The sequence below is a fragment of the Cibotium barometz genome, chromosome 3 (assembly GCF_041138505.1).
Source record: "Cibotium barometz isolate CiBa-2024 chromosome 3, ASM4113850v1, whole genome shotgun sequence".
Classification (NCBI taxonomy): domain Eukaryota; kingdom Viridiplantae; phylum Streptophyta; class Polypodiopsida; order Cyatheales; family Cibotiaceae; genus Cibotium; species Cibotium barometz.
In genome coordinates this window covers 58493518-58507422 of record NC_141048.1, presented here as the reverse complement: position 1 = coordinate 58507422, position 13905 = coordinate 58493518, and the positions used below count along the sequence as shown (strand labels likewise).

Genomic DNA, 13905 nt, shown 5'->3' with positions numbered 1-13905 from the left:
CATTTTGCTATGGCAACCACAGGTGAAAGCTCTTCATTGCTTCACATCAAGAAGCTTGAAGGCTCGCATAATTATGATATTTGGCAAACCCAGTGCTACAATGTGTTGCTCCAGAAAAAGCAGCACAAGCCTATCAAAGAAAGGGGTGTGATGCCCGCTTCTCTTACAGCTGAAGAGTGGGAAGATATGGATGAGCTGGCAAGATCTACTATCATGTTGTCTGTGTCAGACTCGTTACTTTTCAGCATTCGTGAAGAGAAGACAGCTTGGGGAATGTGGCAGAGATTGCAGGACTTGTATGCCCAACAAAGTGCCTCAAGCAAAGTGTATTGGTTGAAGAAACTCATAGGCCTTCAGATGAAGGAAGGGGCTTCTATGACAGCCCATCTAAATGAGTTTAATGGTATTGTCAGCCAAGTCATTAATCAAAAGTTGGCAATGGACGATGAGTTCAAAGCCACTTTTTTGTTATGCACTTTGCCAGAGAGTTGGGACACATTCAGGACAGCCACTAGCAATTCGCATGCTATGCTGTCATATGCATATGTTGAGGGTGCTCTTCTTCAAGAAGAGATGAACAGGAAAAACAACTCTGTTGGAAAGTCCAATGCAATGAATGCACGTGGGAGATCCCAGCAAAGGGGAAAAAGCCAAGAAAGGGGAAGGAGCAAGTCTCGCTCCAAAAAGGATTTGGAATGCCATTATTGTGGCAAGAAGGGACACATCAAAAAGCAATGCTACAAATGGAAAAATGATCAAAAAGAAAAGGGAAAAGGCAAAGACAAAGACAAGGATGAAGCCAAAGATGTAAAGCCAAAGGGCAAAAGTGGAGTAAAGATTGAAGAAATCAATGTGTCACATGCAGGTGGCAGTGAGGATGAGGTCCTCTTTACGTCTTCACTTGATGCCCATTCACTTCTTACAGGTGGTCATGGTATGCACTCATGGATCATTGATTCAGGTGCCTCCTTTCATGTCACAGGTTGCAGAGACTTGTTTGTCAGGTATACTGCTGGCAATGAAGGAGTGGTTTATTTGGGTGATAACCATGCATGCAAGATACTTGGCAGAGGTGATGTAAGGCTTGTATTTTCAGATGGCTCACAGCTTATGCTCCATGATGTGAGGCATGTGCCTGAGATCAAAAAGAATCTGCTTTCTACTGGACAGCTTGATGATGCTGATTATGTTACCACATTTGGTAGTGGAAAGTGGAAAATTAGTAAGGGCTCACTGGTTGTTGCCACAGGCTCTAAGGTGGACACTCTTTATTTCATGCATGCAGGTGTTTGTCACCATGCTAATGTAAATGCAACCGAGTTGCCGGAAATTTCTATGTGGCATAGCCGGTTGGGACACATGAGTGTCAAAGGAATGGAGCAATTGTCTCGTTTGGGTTACTTGCCTTCTCTAAAGTTTTCAAGTTTTCAGTTTTGTGAGCATTGTATATATGGTAGGCAACTACAGTGCCCCCACAAGAAAGCTCTTGGACAGAAAGATGCTCAGTTAGAGCTTGTGCATACAGATGTATGTGAGATGCCTCAGCTTTCTTTAGGAGGGGCAAAATATTTTGTGTCTTTTATAGATGATGCCACACGCAAGGTGTGGGTTTATCCTCTTCGTTTGAAGAGTGATACATTCTCAGTGTTTGAGAAGTTTGTTGCTCTTGTTGAGAATCAAACTGGCAAAACACTGAAGGCTTTGCGTTCCGACAATGGTGGAGAGTACATGTCCAAACAGTTTCAGGACTTTTGTGATGCTAAAGGCATCAAGAGGGAGCTCTCTACTCCTTATGATCCTCCACAAAACGGGACAGCAGAGAGGATGAACAGGACCATACAGGAGAAGGTCCGTTCTATGTTGTCACATGCTGCATTACCTCATGGTTTTTGGGCTGAAGCTGTTATGACAGCCGTTCACCTTATAAACAGGTCACCTAACACGAGGCTTGGTGGGAAAGTGCCAGAAGAAGTATGGACAGGGAAGCCTCCGTCATACAAGCACTTGAGAGTGTTTGGTTGCGTTGCGTACGTGCACATACGCAGGGAAATGCGCACCAAACTTGATCCCAAGTCTCACAAATGCATATTCCTAGGATATGGTGACAGAGGTGAAATGGGGTATAGACTTTGGGATCCCATGAATAGAAAGATCATACGCAGCAATGATGTCATTTTTGATGAAACATGCATGTATAAGGAGCCTGCAAGGCAACAGGAGCCTGGCAGAGTCATCTTTGATGATGATGGACATCATGGACAACAACAAAGGGCTGTAAATCAGCCATTACAGCAGGAAAACCAGCCCTTAAATGGTGCTGAAAATGGTCCAAATGGACAGCCAAAATGGCAGAAGATATCCCTATGGATATACCACAGTTAGAGGATATACCGGGCATGATTTTTCAGCCTTATGGCATGGAACAGGAGCCACCAATGGGTGATATGCAGGCTGGACAGCAACCTGCAAATGATGGTCATTGGGTACGGAGGTCCACTAGACCCTCCAGAGCCCCTGACAGGTTTGTTCCAGGGGTTGACTATTTGATGCTTACTGACTGTGGGGAGCCCTCATGTTATAAAGAGGCTTTACAGAGGGCAGACAAAGCTCTATGGGAGCGTGCCATGAAGTCAGAGATGGATTCTCTGCATAAAAATGAAACATGGAAGTTGGTGCATTTGCCTGCAGGCAAGAAGGTTTTGCCATGCAAGTGGGTATACAGGCTCAAAGTTGCATCAGATGCAAAGCCAAGATACAAAGCCAGGTTAGTGGCTAAGGGCTTTAAGCAGGAATATGGTGTGGACTTTGATGAGATCTTCTCTCCAGTGGTCAAAATGACCACACTTAGAGCTGTGTTGGCTTTGGTTGCACATGATGATCTGGACTTGATTCAGATGGATGTGAAGACTGCTTTTCTTCACGGTGATCTCCATGAGGAGATATATATGCAGCAGCCAGAGGGTTATGCAGTAAGTGGAAAGGAGAAGCTTGTATGCAAGCTGAAAAAGAGTCTTTATGGGCTCAAACAGGCACCAAGAGAATGGTATCATAAATTTGATACATTCATGAAATCACAGAAATTCAGGAGAAGTGACATAGATCACTGCTTGTACACCAAGAAAGCTTTGGATGGCAGTCTATTGATCCTCATCTTGTATGTTGATGATATGTTGATTGCCGGGAAATCTCGTAAGGAGATGGATGCCTTGAAACAGAGGCTGCATCAAACCTTCGATATGAAGGATTTGGGTGATGCAAATCACATCTTGGGTATGCGGATACTTCGGGACAGAAATCAGCATGTGTTGTATTTGTCTCAGAAGGAATACATTGGCAAAGTCTTGCAGAGGTTCAATATGGACGGGGGGAAGAAGGCTAGTACTCCTTTGCCTCCATATGTGAAACTCAGTGCTATGGACAGCCCACAGTCAGATAGAGACAGGGCTGATATGGCCAAGATTCCGTATGCTTCAGCTTGTGGCAGTCTCATGTATGCCATGGTTGCTACTAGGCCGGACATTGCATTTGCAGTGGGAGTGGTTTCTAGATACATGGCCAACCCTGGCAAGAAGCATTGGGAAGCAGTGAAAGGTGTCATGAGATACCTGAAGGGCACACAGGATTTGTGCATTTGCTTTGCCAAACAGGATGCATTAGTGCATGGTTACACGGATTCGGATTATGCCGGTCATCCAGATAACCGGAAGTCTACTACCGGTTATGTATTTACATTCACAGGAGGTGCTGTGTCATGGATATCCAGGATGCAGAAGTGCACAGCCTTATCTACTACAGAGGCCGAGTATATTGCAGCCACAGAGGCTTGCAAGGAGGCATTATGGCTATCTCGGTTAGTGGTTGATTTGGGCTATACAGGGGATATTCCATTGTTGCATTGTGACAGTCAGAGTGCCATCCAGTTGGCAAAGAACCCTGTCTTTCATGCAAAGACGAAGCATGTGGATGTGAAGTATCACTTCATCAGAGAGGTGATAGAGAACAAGCAAATTCAGCTTGTTAAGATTCATACGGATGACAACCCGGCTGATCTGTTGACGAAGAGTTTGCCTCCGAAGCGGTTTGCTCATTGCAGACACTTGATGGGCATTGGATGAGGCCATTTTCAGCCTTGATATGGCCTTGTATATTATCATGTACATGCTGATTTTTTCTTTTCCTTTACTTAAGGGCACTTTGCCTTTAAGTGGGAGGTTGTTGGGGTAAAGGCATTATGCCCACCCTTATAGTGTGTACAAGCCCATAAGTTATAGTACATAGTACACTTAGTACTTTTAATGTACTAAATGCACTATGTGTACTAGTGCAATATACATGTGTGATAGGGGAGTCACACACTCATGCCATTGATGAGTTGACTTATCCCCACAACTCTCTCTCTCTCTCTCCGTTGCTTCTCTGTGTGTGTCTCCCACAAGTGAAACCCTAATTCTGATTTCTCCCCATCATTCATCAACAAAATTCTCCACTGACACATACATTGTTTTTGGTATTTGTATTCACTCCATGTTTTGGAGAATCTGGCTCTCAAGCCCTTGAAACTTGTAATCATCAAATACTCAAAAGAAATACATTCTGTATTGAGGGGGGGGTCGGCCCTTTCGGGCCCCTCAGTGATGGTGTCAAGATGTGTATTATCATCTTTCAGATTTGTGGATGCTTATGTTGTTCATTAATATCAAGGTTAAGTGATCTAAGATTGTGCATTTGTTTTCCGATTGTGGTTGGTCTCCCGTGGGGAGCAGTTTCATGTGCATGTCTTGCACTTAGCTTCACCCTCTCAAATGATGTAGAGGTGTACGGGGCTTTGCCGGACACTAGCTCAAGGAGCTAGGATCTTGATTGCAAGCATACCATTGGTAAGTGGGGCTATACGCTAGGGGATAGCCTTTTGGGCCACCCCATAAGGCTCTTTGAGCCTGGTTTACATGAAGGGCAGCCCTTGTGGGCCACCCTAGGGGCCAAGGAGGCCCCCATGCCCAAGCATCAGCCCATATGGAGCCTATGGCACTAGTTGGTAGCCTTCTACAAGCTTGAGTGCAGTCAGCCAAACCCTAAGGGGCCTAACAGTAGGCGGGCAGCAGCCCAGCATGCTTACGTCTATACATTATTTACACTAGATATCAGTCATGGGTCATATATAGAGGCCAACAGCAGGTTATTCTCGCCAACCAACAAATAGGGGTCCTATATAAGCATGGGCTAGACAAAGGCCTTGAATCATCTCAAGGTTATTGAAGCACTCCCAAGGCCACGACAGACAACGAGAAGGCTAATGCTAGCTCAGGATGAACGTTGGTAGCATGCCTAACACATGCAAGCCAGACGGGAAGCATCCTCGTGGTGTTTCCAGTAGCGGACGGGTGGGTAACGCGTAGATAGGGTTTATTCTCATCATTCTAATAAAGCAAAGACACCATACATGGTGGCGACCCTATCCTGTGCACACCTCTCTCTCTCTCTCTCTCTCTCTCTCTCCTTTTTTCCTCCCCTTTTCTCATTTTCCTTGTTTTTTTCACCTGCATTTTTTCTGAGAAACCCTAATTCCCCCCTTTTCATTTAGCCTTTAATCTCCAAACACTTGCCCTAGCACAGGGCTGGCACCAGGGATGGGTGACCACACAGTGGCAACCCACACTCTCACAAGGCTCTTCAAACTAGGGATCCATGGCGTGCAGGATGCCCATCCCCGTCATGCCCAAGAAGTTGACATTTGCAGGCACCCTCACCTCACTAGCGTGAGTGCCTAGATAGACACACCTCATACAAGAGATCAACAAGTTGCAAACAGACAAAGTGATGCTCAAGGAGGCATTTCGCAAAAACAAAGGTTCATCTCGCCAAGATTGAAGCCTGCCTTGCCAAACTTGAAGACAAGCCACATCCTTATCTTTTGAGCTAAAGAAATCGCTAGCAAAGTTCAATCCAAGGTCAAGGAGAAACTACAAGGAGGAATTTGTAAAAGCAAAGCAAGGTATGACTAGTGAAGTAATTTCCACAATAAAAGAAGAGTATACAGGCGATAGTGTGCCACATTCGGGTTGGCGGTTTACCCGAGGGGTGGCATCAAGTGGATGTGATTGAACCAGAGGAGATCGAGGCTGATGATTTCATCACTGAGGCAAAACAAATGCATAGGAGATCAGCCTGAGTCCTCCCATTCGTGAATATTGGGAAGCCATGGACAATAGAAGAAAAAGGCAAACATGCCATTATGAAGGATTTTAACAAACAAGAAAAGATAAAAGTCCTTAAACAATCCAAATCTCTCAAAGGTACAAAGCACTGGATTATAGATGAGTTCACACCTACGCAATTGAAAGAAAAGAGAGGAGAATTAGCTAAAGTCAAAGTTGCTAGAGAAGTAAGGAAAGGGGTTGCCTACTACAAAGGGTGAGCTATCATTGAAGAGTTATGTACTCCGCAGCCTCCTCGATGACCCTAATTCTAGGGCAGTATGCTTGCTTAGTTCATTTTTTGAGTTGGTGCCTATGCGCACATTTTCGTGCCTATGTGCACAACCCGAAGTGGAATGTCTGGAATTGATGTACCTATTTTTGGCCCATAAGCCTTTGAGGCATCCAGTGGAAATTAATCTCTCTCTCTCTCTCCATTACATTGTGCTATCGTCAAAAATCAAGGTGCTAAATATTAATTATCAAAGTGTAATCCTATCTGGAAGCTTCTGCATGTTACACATACCAAGCATGGTATGAGATGTGTTTCATAGTCAACCTTGGGCAAGGTGGCTACCACATTAGGTGGTCATACTTCAGGTACTACATTCGGGCCTATTGTTGGGTTGGTGAGCTTACAATTGTTTTCCAAATTTATTGATGTGCATGGTACTACAATTTCAATGCGACCAGTACGGCTCAAATTCATAAATGCCAAAAAAAAAAATCACTAGGAGGTTGTCAAATACATCCTCATCGATGAGCTGTGAATAGACATCAATGAGAGGCATACTAGTTAGAAGAAGTCTTGAAAAAGTATTGAATTTAAACTATATCAATGCCAAATAAACAACTTCATGCTTCATTTATTAAAGATATGCATGGATTTTCCATCCCTCCGGAGTGGTTGGCCCCAATACCAGAGCCTCCTCCCCTACAATGGCTAGGAGTGTTCACCAGGCACGATATACCCCTCGCAGTTCATGGCGCGAATGAGAGTTTCGCCTTACTCACCTTCTCTATTGGGCTTCATGGCAAACTAGAGAGAGCGGAGACCCCCTTAGAAGATTTCAAGGGATGCACCATAGAAAGAGGGTGATTGGTTTCCATGCACATGAGTGGCACATTGACCCTCCACCATGTTGGTCATGTCCACTCCCGACTAGTTCGTGTGAACCCAACTTACTCACGAGCACTTTCTCCCTTATGTGTGTTGGGCACTTAGCCCTAGGCTTTTTAGTACTCACTTGTTCTTTCATTTTTCATATCATTATTGAGTACATCTTTTCCAGCACTCTCACGTTTCTCTATGCTTAAGGTTGTGTGTGTGTGTGCGCGCGCCCTCCTACCCAACATTGGTATCAGAGCCTGGTTAGGGTTAGGGTTACACCCTGCTGCCCACCAACATTAGGGTTAGGGTTTGCCCCCTGTTGTCCTTCAACCTTGAGCTTCAGCCTGTTGCATACTTTAGACACGCCACACTATCTCTCTAGCTGGATTTGCCCGTACTCTCTCTGCTAAGTACTGCTGTTGTACGCCGCCTTCGCTCAAATCTGCGTCGCCCAACAGATCTGCGTTCACAACTATCGCCACCTTCAGATCTGCCAGCCGCCGCTTTTGCTAAACATTGCCTACTCGTGGTGACTTGTGACAGATTTTGCTGTGTTATCATGGCCAGCAGTAATAATGACCTCTTTGGAATGCTATCTCAAGAGGACAAGCTCGATGGGGATAACTACCCTATGTGGGCTTATATGATGCGTCATGTTTTGGTTGCCAAGAATGTATGGCTATACGTGGATGGCACTGAGGAGCGTCCTCTTGCACCTACTCTAGCGGAAGGTGAAGTGATTCCCGCTCACCCTCCTGCATGTCCACCTCCTCGTCCTCCTCCTACTCAACAGCAGCGTACTTGGGATGCTAGAGATGCTCAGGCCCATGCGTTGATTGCTCTCTCGTACCGCAAGCATATCATTCCGCACATTCGTTCCTGCACCATTGCCAAGGGTGCTTGGGATACCTTGGCGGCGTTGTATTCAGGTCGCAATGAGACTCGTGTAGCATTGCAGGAAAACAAGGCACACCATAGAGGAATGCAGGAAGCGTATTGAGAGTGAAAAAAAGAAGAAGCTGGCATCTTCTTCCACAGGTGCACATCAGGCCAATTTGGCTACACATGTATCAGCGTTGACCCTTACACCTTCATCACCTACAGAGATGTCTTTTGATGCCGTTGCTTTTGATGACTATGCTCTATAGTCTGTACTCCTTGGTGTGCAATCTGGCAAATGCATTTCGGGGGGGGGGGATTTTACTTGCCCACATGCAGTTGGTGATGCCTCATGGTCACTTATGCTTGTTGACCCTTATGCTTGTCTATTGTAGGTGCTTAGACAAGCCTCTTATGTGATGTCTACTGGAGATGTCTTTTATGCTGTTTTTCCCTTGCAACGGGATTGTTTCTATAGTGCTGACATTGTCACTTTCTCACATGTGATGTTCACTGGGAGTGCCTTCTACACACTTGGCCAGTGTTGGCTTGCTCTCTTGGTTTTGACATGTCACATGTATATTATTCATCAAGGGATTATGCATCTTTACACTTGCCATACATGCCACTGATCATGGCATTGCTGAGAGTTTACCCATCCTCTCATAGCATTGGCTGATGCCCACCTCGAGCCCCCACTTTTTCTCCTCATTTTCAGCTTTTCCCATTGCTGAATTTTTACTTTTATCAACCCTACCATTGCTGATTTTTCCTCATCAGATCCTCCATTGATGAGTTTCCCTCTTGCAGCTTACATTGAATGTCTCACAAGCATGACTTCTGGATCCTGTTGCCTTTACACATGCGTATATCTGCTACCTCTTCTTATGCTTCTCACTTGTGCAGTTACAGAGCATTGATGTGGATTACATGCAGCTTGGCATTTGGATACTTGCCTTCAGGGGGGGGAGTATTATGTGATGCTTCTTGATTTGATGCAGTTGATGTCCACATGATCTTTGCCATGCATTTCAGGTGATGCGTTTATGTACTACTGCGCTCTAGCATTAGCACTGTGACATTGGGGACTCTCCTTTTCCTCATCATATAGTGCTTGCTTTTCCCATTGGCACTGCAGTTCACTCTTACTGTGGAGCATAGTGCAGGGCAACATTCACAGCTTTATCACCCTGCTGCTACCCGTTCACACCATTCACTTGAGGGGGGTTTGTTGGTCATGTCCACTCCCGGCTAGTTCAGGTGTGAACCCAGCTTACTCACAGGCACTTTTTCCCTGTGACTGGACACAGGTTTTTTCCCTATGTGAACACACTTATGTGTGTTGGGCACTTAACCCTAGGCTTTTTAGTACTCACTTGTACTTTCATTTTTCATCATTATTGAGTACATCGTTTCCAGCACTCACGTTTCTCTATGCTTGAGGTTGTGTGTGTGTGTGTGCGCGTGCGAGCAGGCTAGCTGCCCTCCTACCCAACACACCAGCCAAGGTGGCCAAAGAGAGACTTGGCGGTTATGGATTTGGGAGTGCTGGCCTCTCATGAGTCTTTACTCGACCCAGGAGAGTGGACATGGCATGATCCAAAAGACAGTGAGGAGATGGTTTTTCGCTTACAATACATGGCTAGGCCGTAGGATTCAAATGTCAGAGATTGAGGGCACTCCAACACCAACAGGCCACTGGCAATCCCAGGGCCTCCTGTCGCACTTCCTCTCAGATTTCTGCAAGCGGCTATGGGATAGTTTTCGGCCGCGGAAGATCACTCCCTTCATGTGGCAGCAGAAGGCTGGCACATAGAAGCTTAGCAATTGGCACTTGGTTGGCCATTGGGGGTAGACCACCATTATGTCAGAGCTGTGGCCATCCCCACAAGTCTCTACATCATTGACTTTGGGATTGCCCAAAGGCTCAGCAGCAGGTCTAGGAGAGGATCCGTTGCATTTTCACTATGGATCGGACCCCAACCCATATTGTTACGAGGGGCACAGTTCCCTGGGCCACTGAGGCCGTGGTCGTCACGCCACATGAGGAGGAAGGTGGGGGACTAGCCCTTCAAGTCTCTCACCTTCATATTCCTACAGTGCCAGTGCCAGTGCCAGTGCCAGTTCCAGCTCCTCCTACAAGTGGATTGACTCCAAGTTCTAGCCAAAGATGGGAGATTTGCGGTAGTATAGCTATGTGGCATATATGGAGAGCCAGGCACCCTCACTCCACCAACGGAGTCTATCGAGAGCATCTGGCTCGATATCATTCATACCCTTCTTGGGTAGTGGGGGCCGCTTCAGGGTAGGCTTAGACCGCATGCGGAAGTGTCGAGAGGCCTTCTTGAGGATCTCGCATCACTGTCCCTTTCTTACAAATAGTGGTAGCAAGCCCACTAGGCATTATCGACCACCTATGTGATCCCCCCATTGTATGAGATAACCTTCTCCTCCTAGAGCAGCCAGCCGGACATCCTCCCCACTTTTATGCATCTTGACTCTCACTTCCCATTTGGGGACGAGTTTATATTCAGTCATTTTTGCTGCTTTGTCAATAACTAATAGAAGGACATCACCTAGATGACAGTTGTGCCGTGACCCAACTGAAAGGGCTATCAAGGATTAGGTACACCGTACTCCACCACCGTGAACAAACTGCACTCTCTATTATGATGTAAATATACCTTACCATTTCTTTTGTGCTATATCTCTTAAAGCTTTTATTTTTATTTCTTTTGAGTATGTGTACCTTCTCCTTTTCAACTCTAAACAGTATCCCTGGCTGAAATCCATGAATATCTTTGTATAATTTTTTCCCCGGGAAAAAGATCACCCATGCACAACACTCAAGAAAGCACACGTTACAAGTTAAAAACTACCACTATGTCCAATTCCACATGAGAGCCACTTAAAAGGAGGATGAAAAACATTGCAATAAGACACTATCAATTCAACACAAACTGCATAGAGTTGATCCAAGTTGGTATCGTACTAGTCAAAAGACTCGTGAGCATTTAAAGCTGACAAGCTTGCAATAAGGAGCATCACACATAACAAAGGCAGTAATCATACCAATGGCAATCCTCCTTCAAGGTGGTGCAAAGGAAAATAAAAATATTATGTCTCCATACACAAGAGCTTGTTTCAAAAAACAAGGCAGCATCATAAAAAACATCAACTGCATCCTAAAGTACCTGTTATGCATTCGTTGTCATCATCATCCATCAAACGAAGTTTGCCAGATGGTTCCTCCTCTTCAGCTACCTAGTCGATAGTCAAGTAGCATGCGTCAAAAACTTCGGGTGTAGATTTCCCAAACAGCTACAGAGTGTTCCAAAGCAGCGCAAAAATTTCAATCATGAACCATCAACATGAAAAGAAAAACGGTATGCCACAAACTTGATCCATTCTTTAGATAAAAGCTTAACGAAATGGGCAATAAGTTGAATTTTTCATCTACTTGTCATCCACAGACAGACATTTCAACAGTAATAAAGTAGCTCAAATTCTATGTTTCAAAGCATGTAATCAGCCTAGAAGAACTATCTGCCATTGTTGTTGTCTTCCTACAGCAAGACAGTACATTCTTCCACCAAACAAGCTCTATTTAATACCATCTACGATAGGGTGGTGGCTTCCACCAGTTCTCCCAACAAAGAAGGATATTTTTGCAGCAAACAGGTGCGTCAATGACCTTGACACCGCTTTCCATAGATGCAGGAAATCTCAAGGAAAACTCAAGAATGCTGCCAACAAGCATCGTCGAAAGATGGATCTTGAGGAGAGTGATTGTGTCCTTAAACTTAAAAGGCCCACATTTAAAAATATTCCGAAAAAGTGGCCATGTGTCCTAAGTTCTTGAACACATACTCTAGACCTTTCACGATCACCAATAAGATCGACGAGGTAGCTTTCATATAGGAGTTACCTGATCAATTGGGGGTTCACAATTCTTTTCATGTGAGTCTATTGTTAAGGGCTAGGAACCTGAGCCGCCTCGAGAACCTCTTAATGAGGTTCCACGGAAAATCCAAGCAAAACATGTGGATGGAAGCATTCAGCATGTGATATAAAATACTAGTTAAAGCTGTCAAAACAGTACGTATAGAGATTGTAAGTCCAAAACAAGATGGACACCATACATTTTTATAAGTGAAAGAAATTGTCAAATATGATTTCAGACCACACATCTTAAACAATGTGTAACTTAAGCTTGAGGAAGTATATAATCCGTCTCAGATGTTTATGTATTAATTAAAACTCCAACTTTCAAGCAAATCACAAAATAAGTAAAATAGGAAAGAATAATAGAAAATCTACAAAGAAAACGTATAGAGAAGGTTAACGAAAAATCATGAAATGTAAATTATAATCACATATCTACCGAGGTTACCTTTTTTGACTTCTTCTCTTTCTTCAAACTCTTCTTCTCTTCCTTGTGTTGTTGCTTCAATGCCTTTTTCAAAGCGCTGTAAGACAGTGATATTGAGTAGTTTCAATAAAGCATTTTATAGACAACTTCAGTAGTAACAATGAGCACCCAAACTATGCATCTTGACGAAATCAACACTCGTGGTGAAAATGCTCATTGCTCTTGAAGATTTGCCAACTCAATCTAAAAAACAATTCGCAGAGTTAATTGTAAAAGCAACTCTAATTTGGCAAACAAAGTAAATCAGCCTAAATGCCAGGTGCCCATTGTCAAACATCAACATTCAAAATTAAGCAGAATTTCTGCCTAGAGACATGTGCAAAACCATCGCATTTAGGTTGAATAACTAAACGTTGATATAACTGAAGGTTTTTCATTCAAAAACATGCGTATGTGCATGTATGCATGCGTGCGCTATGTATGAAGAAGTGTATTATATGATATGTATGGATGTACTTAAAAGTAATGAAGGATGAAATGCATGCGCCCACACATACATACATACATTCAGGTAAACAGGTTTACAGAAGCACACTACCTACTCTGGAGTGAAAAGCATAACGGCCTTAATGTTTGAGAAATGGCGAAAACGATGACCATTGTGGTAGCAATTTTATTCTAAAAAAGCTTACCTCTTTTTTGATACTCGTGGAGGTGGCGATGGCGAGACCTCTGAGTCTGCCATTTCTGAGGAGGAGACTTCTGTTATTGCTTCTCCAGGACGAACTGTGTTTTCACGGATGGCTTGAGGGTTTCTGCTCACACCCGAGTGTTACTCCTTAACAGAAAAAATTAGGGTGTGCCCAAACTTGCCCCTGGGCGGCCGGCAAGATTGTCCGGTCGGGGTAGAGCCCAAAAAGCACAAAGCCCGCCCAAAAGCATTAAGATCACAATTTTGGTAGAGGACCCAAAAAGCACAATTGCCCGCCCGAAAGCATTACATGGAACTAGGTCACAATTTTTTTCTTTTCAAAGCATGTAATATATTTATTTAGTGAAAGGCACGCAAGCTTCGTTAGATGAGAAGGAACCAGCACTTGCAATCAAGCTAGTGGCATCACCCATGTTCGATAATAATATACTTCCTATTTTGATGAGATGCAGTAACAAAATAATGAAAGGATGATAGTCAATATCATGTCACAAAGAACTTGCCAAAACTTCACGCTCAAAGGACTTTGACCAAGGCTAGTCAATATCCAAATGGCAGACTAGAGATCAATGAAATGTTAAACTCCTATTAGATGTATTGATACTCATAAATTGGTGGTGGTAAAAATATGGAGAAT

The 13905-nt window shown here is 44.2% G+C and overlaps 1 protein-coding gene across 1 annotated transcript in view; it reads right to left on the bottom strand.

The window, feature by feature from the left end:
* The window catches only part of LOC147640313 (26S rRNA (cytosine-C(5))-methyltransferase NOP2B-like), a 50469-nt gene extending 37063 nt beyond the window's left edge, over positions 1-13406 (bottom strand). Inside the window, exons 1-3 of the mRNA XM_086779121.1 lie at positions 13249-13406; positions 12578-12653; positions 11379-11448 (exon numbers count right to left, since the gene is read on the bottom strand). Coding sequence (XP_086635247.1) covers positions 11379-11448; positions 12578-12653; positions 13249-13301 — 199 coding nt within the window. The 5' untranslated portion in view covers positions 13302-13406. The remainder of the gene's footprint in view (positions 1-11378; positions 11449-12577; positions 12654-13248) is intronic.
* Positions 13407-13905: the final 499 nt, after the last annotated feature.